The sequence below is a fragment of the Tachypleus tridentatus genome, chromosome 7, assembly GCF_004210375.1.
Source record: "Tachypleus tridentatus isolate NWPU-2018 chromosome 7, ASM421037v1, whole genome shotgun sequence".
Taxonomy (NCBI): Eukaryota; Metazoa; Arthropoda; class Merostomata; order Xiphosura; family Limulidae; genus Tachypleus; species Tachypleus tridentatus.
In genome coordinates this window covers 127,380,071-127,396,125 of record NC_134831.1, presented here as the reverse complement: position 1 = coordinate 127,396,125, position 16,055 = coordinate 127,380,071, and the positions used below count along the sequence as shown (strand labels likewise).

General features: G+C 36.1%; 1 protein-coding gene across 2 annotated transcripts in view; it reads right to left on the bottom strand.

The window, feature by feature from the left end:
- Positions 1-4,901: 4,901 nt before the first annotated feature.
- Positions 4,902-16,055, bottom strand: part of LOC143256554 (Krueppel-like factor 7) — a 132,347-nt gene continuing 121,193 nt past the window's right edge. For both annotated transcript variants that reach the window (XM_076513913.1, XM_076513914.1), the window contains exon 3: positions 4,902-6,623. In XM_076513913.1, coding sequence (XP_076370028.1) covers positions 6,448-6,623 — 176 coding nt within the window. In that variant the 3' untranslated portion in view covers positions 4,902-6,447. The remainder of the gene's footprint in view (positions 6,624-16,055) is intronic.

Below are 16,055 nucleotides of genomic sequence, written 5' to 3'. Positions count from 1 at the left end.
GCTACTGAAAATTTTCCGCACAGATTTTGTTCATTTTAAACAAATTTTTGTACGCGTTTTTAAAATGAAATGATGGAAGAGAGCAGACTTCTTAAAATAAGGAAAAAACGTTTAAGATAGGACATTTAAAAGTGTATTACAAGAACTTCAAAAACCAAAAATTTATGGACTGAGAATTTACTTTTACTTCTAGAATTTTTGTGGATCTGTCGGGCTTTAACTAAAAACAGAAATGGGAATGCAATTTGCTGCTCACAAATGTAGTCGGATTGCACGCCTATGCAATTTTATTGTTAAGCAAGTACTGCGCAAATGGAGAAGGAAGCTTATATATAGCTAAGAAACTTCAGCAGCCCACACATTTGGTTAAAAAATAATAATATTTCATTGGAAAAACTTTTGTTCCAAGGAACATATTTTGCATACCAAGTAAAAATGGATTTTCAGTGAATCTTGCTTTTCGGTCAAATTAAAAAGAAAAAGTTGAGATTTTCTAAACTTTTATTCTTGTTTGTATTTTAATAAAGAACAGTTTGAAGCAAGGAATATTAACACTACTTCTGTTTGTATTTTAATAAAGGACAGTTTGAAGCAAGGAATATTAACACAAGTTCTGTTTGTATTTTAATAAAGGGCAGTTTGAAGAAAGGAATATTAACACTAGTTCTGTTTGTATTTTAATAAAGGACAGTCTGAAGCAAAGAATATTAACACTAGTTCTGTTTGTATTTTAATAAAGGGCAGTTTGAAGAAAGGAATATTAACACTAGTTCCGTTTGTATATTAATAAAGGAGAGTTTGAAGCGAGGAATATTGACACAAGTTCTGTTTGTATTTTAATAAAGGATAGTCTGAAGCAAGGAATATTGACACAAGTTCTGTTTGTATTTTAATAAAGGACAGTCTGAAGCAAGGAATATTAACACAAGTTCCGTTTGTAGTTTAATAAAGGATAGTCTGAAGCAAGGAATATTAACACAAGTTCTGTTTGTATTTTAATAAAGGACAGTCTGAAGCAAGGAATATTAACACTAGTTCTGTTTGTATTTTTCTCATTTCTGATACATGGCCATGTGGCTAAGGCGCTCGACTTCAAAGTTGAGTGTCGCTAGTTCGAATCTCCATCATACCAAACATTCTCGCCATTTCAGCCATGGGGGCGACATACTGAAACGGCCAATCCCACTATTCGTTGATAAAACAGTAGCCCAAGTGGCGGTGGGTGGTGATGACTAGTTGTCTTTCCTCTAGTCTGAAACTGCTAAATTAGGGACGGTTATTGCAGATAGCTCTCGTGTAGCTTTGCGCAAGATTCATAAACAAACATTACTGATAGTTAATGAAATATAATGAGAACGATATTTATAACCCAGTAACGTATCGAAAGACGCTATGTTGAAAAAAAACTGTAACATTTTAGATATAAATGGGCAATATTTGATAGAATCAAACTTTGCTAGTGATAATAACGTAGATTAGTTTTGTTTGTTTGTAGTAAAGCACAAAGTTACACAACGGGACATCCGTGCTCTGCCCATCACGAGTATCGAAACCCAGGTTCTAGCGTTGTAAGTCTGTAGACATCCCGCTATACCACTTGTAGGGGGACATTGTTAAGATATGTTTGTTTTAGCATGAAACTACACAGTGGGCTATCTGCACCTTTGCCCACGGCAGGATATCGCTGTAAATTCTTAAATTTACCTTTGAGTATAGTACAGGGTGGCCCGTAAGTCCCTACCCATCCATATGTTATTATGCTATATTCAATTACGCATGTATCATGGCCCGGCATGGCCAAGCGCGTAAGGCGTGTGCTTCGTAAACCTCGGGTCGCAGGTTCGCGCCCGAGGCGTGCCAAACATGCTCGCCCTCCCAGCCGTGGGGGATATGTGAAGGTCAATCCCACTATTCGTTGGTAAAAGAGTAGCCCAAGAGTTGGCGGTGGGTGGTGATGGCTAGCTGCCTTCCCTCTAGTCTTACACTGCTAAATTAGGGACGGCCAGCACAGATAGCCCTCGAGTAGCTTTGTGCGAAATTCAAAAACAAACAAACGCATGTATTATAAATTTGTTTCTTTTTTTTTCAGAGAAATATAGCCGATGTAAGCCCATTTACTCTTGAAGAGCGTATTGTGAAAAGTACGTGGGTACATGAGCGCAGGAATACTGGTGACAGCATAGAGATACACTGGATACATAAGATATATGGATGGATAGGGACTTACGGGCCACCCTGTAGAAGATAAACGAGGTGTAACTGAACTCCCAACTGTGTAACCAAGTAATCCCAGTGTATAACTGAACTCCCAACTTTGTAACCAAGTAATCCCAGTGTATAACTGAACTCCCAACTTTGTAACCAAGTAATCCCAGTGTATAACTGAACTCCCAACTTTGTAACCAAGTAATCCCAGTGTATAACTGAACTCCCAACTGTGTAACCAAATAATCCCAGTGTATAACTGAACTCCCAACTGTGTAACCAAGTAATCCCAGTGTATAACTGAACTCCCAACTGTGTAACCAAGTAATACCAGTGTGTAAGCAGAAACTGTCAAGCGAAACGCTGCATATTAATTGTTTAATTCACAGACAAATGGCCGATTGCAACGTTTGTATCTTTTTGAGTAAAAGCTGCTGATACTTGAATTGTAACGTTATCCATCACTAATATGATTACTTATTCTGTCATTCTACCAATTAGAAGGAAATTGAACGGCAAATTTCCAAAGATAAATTAATGAAAGGTAACGTTATTATTAATGCCAGTGATTAGTTCAGATAAAATGATAATTTAAAACAAAAGCCAGTGTCATATAACCTGAGGTAATATTACTTTATGATTAATTTACCAAATTAAGAAGGTTATAACAATGCTCTATCGGCCAAAAGTCTAACTGTTTTTATCTCGTCGACTAATGATTGTTCTTTTACTAGATAAAAGACAGATTCCACTGCTGAGCCAAATAGGTGGTCTTAACGATCGCAGACCAGGAATAAGGGCTTAAGCAGTCAATTCGTATATCAAAGATAAATCTATAACTCAAGAACGAATAGATTTTCTGGAGCCTTACTGATGGCAATATTTAACTAACAGTGCTGCAAACCGATTAGATGTACTCCACTTCTGTTGGATTGCTTTATCTTCGCTTTCAGAAGGATGGTAAAGTATTCGTTTGAAAAATAAGACTGGGTTTAATAAGATGACATTTCTAGGGTGGGTTTTGTCGTGTTTTCCCACAAATTAAGTTCCGACTGTTGGTAGAAATAGATTTTTATCAAAGCAAACAAAGAAACAAGAGTTATCTTCGAAAGATTAATATTTTTGAGGGTTCCTAAGTTGATCGGCCCGGCATGGCCAGGTGGGTTAAGGCGTTGGACTCGTAATCGGAGGGTCGCGGATTCGAATCCCCGTCGCACCAAACATGCTCGCTCTCCCAGCCGTGGGTACGTTATAATGTGACGATCAATCCCACTATTCGTTGGTAAAAGAGTAGCTTAAGAGTTGTCGGTGGGTAGTGATAACTAGCTGCCTTCCCTCTATTCTTACACTACTAAATTACGGACGGCTAGCACAGACAGCTCTTGAGTAGCTTTGCGCGAAATAAAAAAACAAACAAACCTAAATTTATGTGGGTAAAGCACATGATTCCTGGTAATGCCTTACGTCGTAACTAACAAAAAAACAACATTCTTGCTCCAGAATTTTTTTTTCTTAATTGAACATTATATATAAAAAATATTTTAAAATAATCATGTCCTAGCTGATAACGTTGGTTTTATCGCCAAGTGATAAACTTTTAGGAGTTGTACCGTCCTTGTGGTATAGTAAAGTATTGAACCGTAAAATATTTATATTGCTCAAATACGTGTTGTTGGTTTGTTCAAGATTAATAAAAGTGACACATGTTGGCACATTTCGTTTATAAAGTTAAAATACATTATTGAAATGAAGATATTCGAGACTCACTAAGACAAACAGATGATCCGGATTCTGTTTGCTGATAACACAGCTTATTCTAGAGAGCTTTCAGTAGCAATATGTGTAGAGAAGTACGTTGAATAGTTAGTTGAAAATTGGGGACACAATAAAAAAGTGGTATTGTAATAAATAGCGTGAATTGTAAAAAAGAACAACAAAATGGAACACAAACAATTATCCAGTCTCAGCCAAACTTTGTTTGATGATAGTTTGGAACAAGTGGCTTGTTAATTGAATGTTAACGACCCAATCCACTAATATTATTGCTGTTATTTAGTATTTATTACATTTGGAGTAAGTTAACTTACGTTATATTAATAGATGGCGCCACGTGAACACACAAATTTGTTTTTTAACTTTCCATTCAACAACATATACAAAGTGTGGGGGGAAAGACACAAATATCTTATATATCTCGAAGAGATCGCTAACACTGTCTATGGAGAAATGCAATAAAAATGGCGCCCACTATTGTAATAATACAAATTTAGGGGAGGTGTCTTCTCCAACGGCTATTGAAAGCCTGATATGAAGGCCCGTTTTTAGACCTGTACCAATTTCTTAATTCAACCTGTGACCTTCCTACTTTGGTCCCTAAGAGACTACTGCTGCCAATGGCCGTCAATTAATTAATTACATGAAACACTATGAACAGACATAAGTAGTTGTTTGTTGAAAGCTGGTAACAAAAAAAACACCACTTCCGCCACTAATTAGTCGATACCTCTTCCTACCTAGTCATTCCAACCATCACGCAGTATATACACATATTGAGTTCTTAAAACTTGTACAAAAGTTTTTGTGAGGTAACAATGAATACTTTAATAATATGCTATGTTTTTTAAGTTCGTAGCCCAGAAAAAGGGCGGGTTTCTCAACTTGCGTGTAAATACATGTAAGAAAAAAATACGACAGTATACTTACATAATCTTATCTTTATTCTTAAAGCCACATCTTAAACAATACCAATCAGCTTTTTATGTCAATACACAAGTGAAGAATGTAAGACGTCAGGCCTCAGTGCGCCTGTTTACAAATCACAGGACTGTAGACTGGTACACCAAGAAGTTATTGGTTTAAATGACACATATTGTTAAAAAAGCATGATGACACGTTTTGACCCACAGAAGGCACTGAAGGTCGATACAGTTAAGTAAATGAGTGACATAAGTCCCCTTTATTTCATTTGTTTAAGTTTAACACCATAAAAAAGTATTGATTGTATCAAAAGGTGTACACACAAATTCCCTTACCTCATTAAAAAAGATTCTTTAAATGGCACAAAAAGCTGTATTTTTTTTTCTGTTTCAAAGAAAGCTAAGAGTCATAAAATCACCTTAGCTTATAAATGCAGTGTTCTCACTTTGGTCCACATAATGCTGGACGACGACAAACGCTTTGATTAGGCAGAAAATACTTTCAAGTGATTTTAACACTTCTGAAAACATTTAACACAATTAATAATTGTCTGTCCTCGTCACTATTCAGTCACTACAGGCATAATCTACACCAGCGGAAATAGCACAATAGGTCACATCTCTGGAAGCCACCCTCAGAGCCCTCTATGCTTTAACATTTTTGCCTGTTAATTATTAAAGTTAGCAATTAATCCTAAGCGACGACATTGAAAACGAATAGCTATTTAAAGCTTAACATGAAGTTTAGTTTTCAGTATATTATTTACCACCGATGTTTTATTGTAAGAAATCCAAATACTAGTTATTTGCAATGACTCATGACTCGTAGGCAAACAACACGATAAGAAGATTCACCTCGTCCAATGACTGACAGGAAGAAGTCTTGCCTCACTCTATCAGTTGATCACCATGACTATATATTTTAAAACTACTTTCACAGAACAAATAATGAGCACATTCCTATGCAGTATCTGTATTTAATATATTAATTTGGAATAAATTATGTTCTCTTTGGAATATTAAAGTTCCTGAAACAATACGTAGAACAAAATTAAAAAAAAAAATAGATAGAATGACTAATATTAAGTAGAATCATTACGACGCACATGCTGGTACATTGAAATGGATGCTTATCAAATTATCACCCAACATTTCAAAACAGATATTCTTACAAAACCATTAGCGTAAGATTTAATAGCAAACAGACTGATCGAGTTGCTGTGCAAAAATTAACTAACACCAATGTCTTAACAAAAAAGTATCACACAGAACTTGCTGTTAAAAGGTTTTAACATTTTTTCTGTTGTTTCTGGAATTAGTTTATGATTTGTATAACTCACTTTACACAGTAGTTCCTTCATTAATGATTCATCTAATTACAGTTATTGAATTTTACCCTTTTATGTCTCTTAAGAGAGTTCAGTTAGAAAATAAGGAGTGACTAAAATAGAAATTTTACATTTAATGTTCACGTAAGCTGGAAGAGGGCGCTGTTATAAAGAAAACAATGACAACATCTTTGGTTTATTTTTAATGGAAGCCTCTGCTACTGGTGTTTCTTTAGATGAAGTGCCAGGTGGTCTGACCGGGAAAAACACCGTTCACAGTGATTACATTTGAAGGGTTTGGATCCCGTGTGTTTCCGATAGTGACGAGTCAGTTCGTCTGACCGAGCAAACCGCCATTCACAGCCGTCCCAGGTACATTTGTACGGTTTCTCACCTAAAGAAAATCGAAACAAAAACGGTTGTTAGTAGTCATTGTTTAATCATCAGATTACATCATATATATTTATATTTCTTAATACAATACCACAGTTTGTCATTCAAAACGATTTTGAAGCTATTATCAATGCTAAAGTGAGGACTGAATTTATTTTTATTGAGTGTCATGCAAACTACTTAATTAACCAACGTCTCAGATATGTACAACTTATAGTTAGCATTGTCAAACTGCAAAAAGTGAAGACAGCTAGTCATCACCACCCACTGTCGACTCTTGAGCTACTCAAAGAATAGTGGAATTGACTGAAATATTATAACTGCGCCACGACTGAAAGAGGGACCATGTTTGGTGCGATGGGGATTCAAACCCGCGACTCTGAGAATACCACTCAAGCGCCCTAACCACCTAGCCTTGCCGGGCCAGGTCTTGAGGTTAATGTGCCTGAGTCTTGGGTTTCAGGTTTGTGTTCCGCTATCGTAGAACCCCCCCCCCCCAACAAAAACAGAAACGCTTTCTTAATCTTGAAGTCTTGAAATGTACTGTAAGAGTGACAGTCAAATCAAGAGTACCTGAAGTGTTATCGATGGGTGCTGTTGACTGGTTGTCTTCCCTCTAGGCTGTCAGTGTAATATTAGGGACGGCTATGAGAAGCTAAGCCTTGCGTAGCATAGCGCGAAAATTCTAAAAATACAGTAAAATTAATGAGATTAGATGTCTTGTGAGCAACGAATAAATTATTTGCAAGTTGACCTCTGTATTTAACCTCACAATTACATTCTGTTGAGTAATAACATAATACTAGCGAGAAAGGGCCTAACCATGGTTTTCACTCTGTAGTCCACAGGGTCTCTGATCATTCTTAATGGAGTTTGCGAATGTAAATATCGAATTTCTATGCTAAGAGTTTACAGAAAGAAACGACGCAGTGCTCAATTACATGAAATCAATGTTATAAAAAAATCCCATTAAACTGCATACTTCTGCTTTTATACAATGCAGTCTCAGCTTGTATAGATAGATATATCTGAATGTGTGTCCATGCATGAGATAGTCTTTACTTCTTTAAGAGGTTCATTGTCCTAACAGTCTGAAGTATCGACACGTGCTATATAAGCATTCTTCTGTTTTACTTAGGTCCAAATTTGAGTTTTTTATATAAAATATATTGAATAAAACTGAAAGAAACGTTTATTCTTAGCCACACTGCATGTTCTGTTTCATCGTCTTTGTTACTTCAATATCAAATGGATTCAAACTTCCGGACGTATCATACTAATTTTATTTAAAAAAAAAAACAGGTTTGTTTTGGCATTGTACACAAAGATACACACAGGGCTATTTGTGCTCTGCCCTCAACAAAGGGTATCGAAACCCGGTTTCTAGCAGTATAAGCCCGCAGCCGTACTGCTGTGTCACTGTGTGGGGGGGGCTACAGAAAAGGAGTTGTTGACCGTTACGTCGTCACGTGTTGTTTAAACTAAGCTGCTCGTTGAGCCCGACCCAGGTTGTCTGTTTTTTATTTATTTTTATAGTAAGTCGATCTTTATATTGACGAAACCGTTCACATATTTATTCCAGAACCTCATCTCACAGGAAGAACGTACATTGAGCTGATCACTTTCTTTTAAAAACAAATATGATATTTAATAACTCAAAAATATACACATCAAATTTTTCTGTAGGATCGGCAGTTCAGTTAGGTTTGGTTTATTTTGAATTTCGCGCAAAGCTACACGAAGGATCCCTGCGCTAGCCGTCCCTGATTTTGCAGTTTAAGACTAAGAAGAAGGCAGCTGGTCGTCATCACCCACCGCCAACTTTTGGGCTACTTTTTTTACCAACGAATAGTGGAATTAGCTTCACATTATAACGTACTCACGGCTGAAAGGGCGAGCACGTGTTTGGTGGGACGGAGATTCGAACCAGCGAACTTTACTTTCGCGGACCTCATGCGAAGGTAGAAAGTTTTTTTTTCAGATAAAAGAAAATTTTGACCGGACAAATGCTGATAATACTTCTCGAACACCGAAACTCTTAGGGTTCACTAATTACACAGGCCTGCGATAGTGTTATTGTCTTGAAATTTTAAATATTCTACAGCAATTCCTGCACGCCGAATTCGAAAAGGACGTTTATTTTTCACCATCACGTACATACTTTCCACAAAACATCATAAGGTAATACATACAAGAAAAACCATAACACGTGGTTTTGAGACTAAAAGACGTTGATTTCACACATGAAGAGCAGGATCATTATGAATACATGTTCGTTCGACATCCAAGCTCTTTCCTTTTCTCCAGTTTGTTTGTATTTTTGTTAACAAACATAATAATAAGATATATCCATTGTAGTTTTTCCTTTTCTCCAGTTTGTTTGTATTTTTGTTAACAAACATAATAATAAGATATGTCCATTGCAGTTTTTCCTTTTCTCCAGTTTGTTTGTATTTTTGTTAACAAACATAATAAGATATGTCCATTGGAGTTTTTCCTTTTCTCCAGTTTGTTTGTATTTTTGTTAACAAACATAATAATAAGATATGTCCATTGCAGTTTTTCCTTTTCTCCAGTTTGTTTGTATTTTTGTTAACAAACATAATAATAAGATATGTCCATTGTAGTTTTTACTTTTCTCCAGTTTGTTTGTATTTTTGTTAACAAACATGATAATAAGATATGTCCATTGTAGTTTTTCCTTTTCTCCAGTTTGTTTGTATTTTTGTTAACAAACATAATAATAAGATATGTCCATTGTAGGTTTTCCTTTTCTCCAGTTTGTTTGTATTTTTGTCAACAAACATAATAATAAGATATGTCCATTGTACTAAACGAAATAATAATTTGATCTCAGTAAGGATTCTTTTTTGTTCTCGATTTGTAAAACAAAATCCTTGCATTATATAAAAAAATAATATTATTTTAGAAACCTCGGTTGCTCAATTATGGAAAATCCGTTATTAAAATCAAAACAACTTTTATGAAGTTTAAATTCGCAGAACTGTGTAATTTAGGACGGAAGTTTCATAACTCTTAAACTTTGTCAGTTGGTTTGTAAACGTTAAAATTCATGTATTGCTATTTTATTATTCAAAGAGTCGATCTTAAACACTTTAAACCGTATTATACGAGGTAACTTGCAAAGCAACAGAACTGGTTATTCATTTTAAATAAAAAGTCGTTTTTTTTTCTACGACTTTACACCTTATCATTTTACAGCACCCTCTATCAGGTGCAACCGTCATTAAAAATCATTCAGAAGTACATTTTGGTTTGTTTGGAATTTGTCGCATAGCTACTCGAGGGCTATCTGCTCTAGCCGTCCCTAATTTAGCAGTGTTATACTAGAGGGAAGGCAGCTGGTTATCACCACCCACCGCCAACTCTTGGGCTACTCTTTTACCAGCAAATAATGGGATTTACTGTCACATTATAAAGCCCTCACAGCTTAAAGGGCGAGCATGTTTGGTGCGACGGGGATTTGAACCCGTGACTCTCAAACTACGAGTTGAGTGCCTTAACCACCTGACCATGCTGGGTCTTATGTAAACGTAAACAGGTTAACAAAAAAGGTAAACAGAAATCACAGCTTAATAAAGTCAGTTCGGCTGCCAACCCAATATTGTTGACGTTATAGAGTTAGGCTTAGGTGTTTTTCTTTATCCATGTATACTGTACCCCGCTGATACAGTGATAAGTCTACGGATTTACAACGCTAAAATCGGGTGATCGGTTCCCCTCGTTGGACTCCGTAGATTGCCCGATGTGACTTTTTTATAAGAAAACATACACATTCCAAAGATAATAGTAAACTTTAAGTTACAGCAAGGAAGTTATAGGACTAAGACTCACTGTGATTATATGCTTGTTATATTATCACTCCATATTTTTGTCATTTCAACCAGTTTTTCTGGGTTACATTATACTTATTTTGTCATTATGGTTAAAGGATTCTCATTCGTCTCACATGCATATATTAAAGTCGATAAGTAATTTTTGAAAAGTTTTAAAAATAATTTTAACATATTTATCACACAGAAAAACTTTAAACTATTACTGAACAGTTTAACAACAAGTTCATGTTAACCAAAAGTACCAGCAGTTTTTATACAATATTTTGGCTTTCTTTTTAAGAAATCACGAGTTAAGGCAAAGGAGAATATATCGTTTCAGTCATACTACATCTGTCATATTCAGTACCAGCGAAGACCTTGTGTTCAGGCCTGGCATGGCCAAGCGCTTAAGGCGTGCGACTCGTAATCCGAGGGTCGCGGGTTCGCGCCCGCGTTGCGCTAAACATGCTCGCCCTCCCAGCCGTGGGGGTCTATAATGTGACGGTCAATCCCACTATTCGTTGGTAAAAGAGTAGCCCAAGAGTTGGCGGTGGGTGGTGATGACTAGCTGCCTTCCCTCTAGTCTTACAACTGCTAAATTAGGGACGGCTAGCACAGATAGCCCTTGAGTAGCTTTGTGCGAAATTCCAAAAAACAAACAAACAAACAAACCTTGTGTTCAATACGAGGACTCATCAGGCTGGCGAGGTAACAATAACAGTGTTTAATATTTGTGTGTTATGAAAAGTAGATCTATAAAAAATTTAAAAACACGAAAGACAAAACAAAACAGATCGTTTCAAGACACGAAACATTCGAAACGTTCTACTATGTGTTGTTTCTTTCTGTGAACAGCCTAGTTCTGCTATTCTTGCATAAGTTTCAGAGAGTAAGAGGTTGGAAATACATTTTATATATCATTACAGAAAATCTTTATTCACAAGGTGCCATAAAACTTTAGGACAGACTTTTTAGAGTTAGTCAGCCATAATTATTTGCCTTTATGCAACGTTTATTTTGAATAATAGATGCATAAGTAATTATGTTTGATAAAAGTGTTTTTTTAGACCTTTTAGAAATGTAAATAGTCTTTACACATTGCCGTTCTGCAGCTCCTCTTATCGGATGTAACCGACATTAAAAATCATTTAGAAGTAGAAGTTGTCATTTCAACCACTCGATGGCTAACCTTATAGGTTACGTCCATGGAAGTCAAACATTTTAAAAACCTTTTAACAATAATAAAAAAAATCTTTCAGAAAAAAAACCTTGATGGTTGACCTTGTAACTTAATCCAAGAAAGGTGAAAAAGTTCGACCACAAGAGGAGCCGCTTGGACGTTTAGTGGTTGTTAACCCTAAAGCTTACGATTACGATAACCAAAATAATTAAAAAATTGTTCAGTCGTAAGAGAAAACACTTAGATACTTAATGGTTGACTTTGTAGCTTGAATCCACGATGGTCATGAAGAAAACCTATTCACCTATTAGGCGACGTAAGAACTAATTTCACAAACACTAATAGGATAATGTGAAGACATAGAGTTTATTTGCTGAAATAATAGAAATATGTAACTCGCACTGCTTGCACCTTCATATAGAAGAAGAGTTATAGGATAACAGCGCGAAACTCTACTAATTTGTCTTCCATACTTTTGTTGTTGTTTTTTTTTGTTGTTTTTGAATTAAGCACAAAGCTACTCAATGGGCTATCTGTGCTCTGCCCACCACGGGTATCGAAACCTGGTTTTTAGCGTTGTAAGTCCGCAGACATACCGCAGAGCCACTGGGGGGGCATCTTCCATACTACAAATTCAGATTGTTAATTATTATAAAAACAACTGGCTATTGTTTCTTCACGTATCCTCTGTAAAATTCAAAACTAACGTATTAAACATGCAATGTAATATCTAAAAGTAGCAGATATTACAACGTTTTATTCAAATATGTATAAGAGATTTATAAGCTTTGTCTCTTCTGTGTCAATTCTCGTGACAAGAAAAAGTTCAAAAATAAATCCTCGAAGATTCGTCTTAATGTTGAGCTGTGAACTTTATTCACTTTTTAACCGTACGTGAAAGGAAACACTATGCTCTTTTGGAACAGATACAATTCACTTTGAGCTTTGACTTCAACAGACTTATTAAACATGTAAGTCATGTTCGGACTTCAGTTTTTCACGGTTCTTCACAAGTTGCTTTTTATATCATTATACAGTGCTACGTTTTACAAACAAACCGTGTTAAAATGCAAGAAAAATATAGCATTTGACGAAACAACGGAAGACATGTGAGACATAACTGTTGCGAGAGAAGCTTTCAATATGCAGCTGATGAAGAAAGAAAAGCTGCCAGACCTTCAGAAGACTACGGGTATAACATCTTATAACACAAGAAGTAAACAGGAACTTCAGAGAAGTTACATTATGTCGGGTTGGTACAATAAAATTTTAGCAGTCTTATTCAATTTCTGTGCACGAGCATCGCGGGAAAGCTTCAGCAACTTAGCACGTGGTAAGAATTAAACATTCTTCTTTACTGAGTGCTCCTATTGTATATAGAGAACTTGTTCAGATGTGAAGTGAAATGAACATTTTCTGCGTGTGTTTAGAAAGCTAACATGAAGGTTATTTACTGGTGATACCACTTTCATTTCCGTGTTTATTGTCGTTAAAATTTTGACGACAAAATATTTTCCTGACATCATAAGCTAACACCTCATCTCACGGACTGTGTGTATTTCGGTTTGAGTTCATGAAGCCCCTTAATGGGTTTGTTTGTTTTGACTTTCGCACAAAGCTACTCGAGGGCTATCTGTGCTAGCCGATCCTAATTTAGCAGTGTAAGACTAGAGGGAAGGCAGCTAGCTATCACCACCCACCGCCTACTCTTGGGCTACTCTTTTACCAACAAATAGTGGGATTGATCGTCACATTATAACGCCCCCCACGGCTGAAAGGGCGAGCATGTTTGGCGCGATGGGAATGCGAACCCGCGACCCTCAGATTACGAGTCGCACGCCTTAACACGCTTGGCCATGCCGGGCCCCAAGTGATCAGTATCGCCAGAGGACGCCAGTTTGATATTCCTGGTTTTAATAATAAAAAAATATGTAATTTCAACGCTTTCGAACCCACACAATTAACAAAACCGAAACTGCTATAATACAACACTTAAACTTTTGTTTGAAAATAAGAATTCTCTAAATCTAGAAGTATCATGATAGGTAACTAATAGACAGCACGACGAATATACACAAATGTGTTGTTTAGACAAGTGACCGTATTGTAGTGGCACGTGCATTTCAGAGCATCTTAGACGGTAACTGTAATTAGTTCCAATTAGTCATTTGTCTTCAAAGTTAATTTCAATTAACCAACTCTTCCTGATAGACGAATAACTAAATGTTACACCTTATAAAGGCTGGTATTGTTAGTCTGATCGTCATTTCAAGTGACATGTTAATTAAACATTGTAACGATATAAGTTACCTTAATAACGGTGTAGTGTTGTCATATCTTCCCACATACACACACAAAAACACTTCCGTTTATTTTGTGAAATTCAAAAGCAAATAAAAAAAGAATCGTTTTTCATTCAGCGTTTAACACTGCCGTTTTTAAGCTGGCCAGTACTTTGCGCATATGGCCCTGCATGGCCAAGCGTGTTAAGGCGTTCGACTCGTAATCCGAGGGTCGCGGGTTCGAATACCGGTCGCGCTAAACATGCTCGTCCTTTCAGCCGTGGGGGCGTTATCATGTGACGGTGAATCCCACTATTCGGTGGTAAAAAGTGTAGCCCAAGAGTTGGCGGTGGGTGGTGATGACTAGCTGCCTTCCCTCTAGTCTTACACTGCTGAATTAGGGACGGCTAGCGCAGATAGCCCTCGTGTAGCTTTACGCGAAATTCAAAAACAAACAAACAAACTTTGCGAATATAGGCTAAAAGCCGGGTCAAAGGCCCTTAAAGTTCAGACAGAGATATTATTAGCGAAAAATTGCTGAAAAGAATGAAAGACAGGACGTCAGTAGAACCTGCTTCCACAGGGACTTGAAACAGTAATTTGGCTAAACTCTAAGCAAAACTGTTACAGAGATACACAATTTGCTTGATAGGCAAACGATGTTGTAAAAAAATAATAAATATTATTGAAGATACTGTGTTAAAAACAACAAGGAAACCATACTGCTTCAGTGTTTCTTTTGAACATTATCCATTCTCGAGAAAGTTATATTCGATCGTAGACGATTATAATGAACTGAAAGAAACTTGTATTTTTGCTCTTTGTTACAACGGAAAGTCAGACTCATTTAAAGATTTTGCCTAAGTTACTAATCCAAGAAAATTCAATTTTCTTTTTGTATCTCATTTGAAATATAGCCATGAATTACACAGAGGAACTTGTATGCTGTTGAGTGCAAACTTACATCATGGGCTTTTTGTGATGTGCCGACTACGGGTATCGAAAGTTAATTTTTAAAGTTATAAGGCCTCAGACGTACCATTGTGCCACAGGGTGTGTCATACGAGAGAGTAATCTAATGATGCCATGGTGCTGTTAGTGAGGGGATAAAAGAAAAAATAACACTTCGGAAAAAAACAACAACCTTCTTTTGAGAACAATTACAAAATTAACCCACATGTAACTCATTTAACTTTACCAGATTAACCCATACATAATACATTTAGTTTTACAAGATTAACCTACACATAACTTATTTAGTTACGCAAGTGAAGTTTTTGGATGTTGGAAATACTTATGAATACTTACTATTAAGAAAAAAAGATATTTTATTCAGATTTAACTTTGAATAAATAAAGAAATGTTAATCTATTTTACAAAATTTCCAAATACAGAAACAGAAATAAGCACAGTTTACTCTAAACAAGTGTGAGAAACAAAAGCAGAAAATCACTGCACGAGAAAGCAACTGCACGCTCCAGTAGAAAAGACTAGAAACAACCATCGAGATTCTCGAAGAGCAGGCTAATAATTAAATACTAATTGAAGAATTCGAAACACATAGCAACGTAAAAGTAACACCTGACGAGGTCTTTTAAACTTAAACATCGTAAACCTTTATCATTAGGAGATATACAGCTGAATATAGTTACGTGGTCCTTGTTAATCTTTTAGAAAAACACAGCCACGTAGTTGTTATTTGTATACGTTTTATGTTATCATAATCGAAGAAGTTTTATTTACGCAACACATAGAATGAGATGAGTAAAAACCCTAAAACCCTGAATTATAAAATAATATACTTAAGTAGTGCGTAACACTATTTGTTACTATCATAAATTTATACGATTTTCTTTGATCTAAATCTTACGTCAATTATTACAGAGCTACACAATGGGCTATCTGTATTCTGCCTAACACGGGTATCAAAACCAAGCATCTAGCAGTATAAGCCCTCAGTTAAGAAAAAACATTTGTTTATGTTTTGTCAAACGGAAAATCAACAGGAAGGTTCTGCTTATTTACTTGAAAATAAAAATTTTTTACTTTAATGTTTATTGAAACAAACTCACATTCAAAACAGGATTGTTTGTTTTGAGTTTCGTGCAAAGCGAAACGAGGGCTATCTCAGCTAG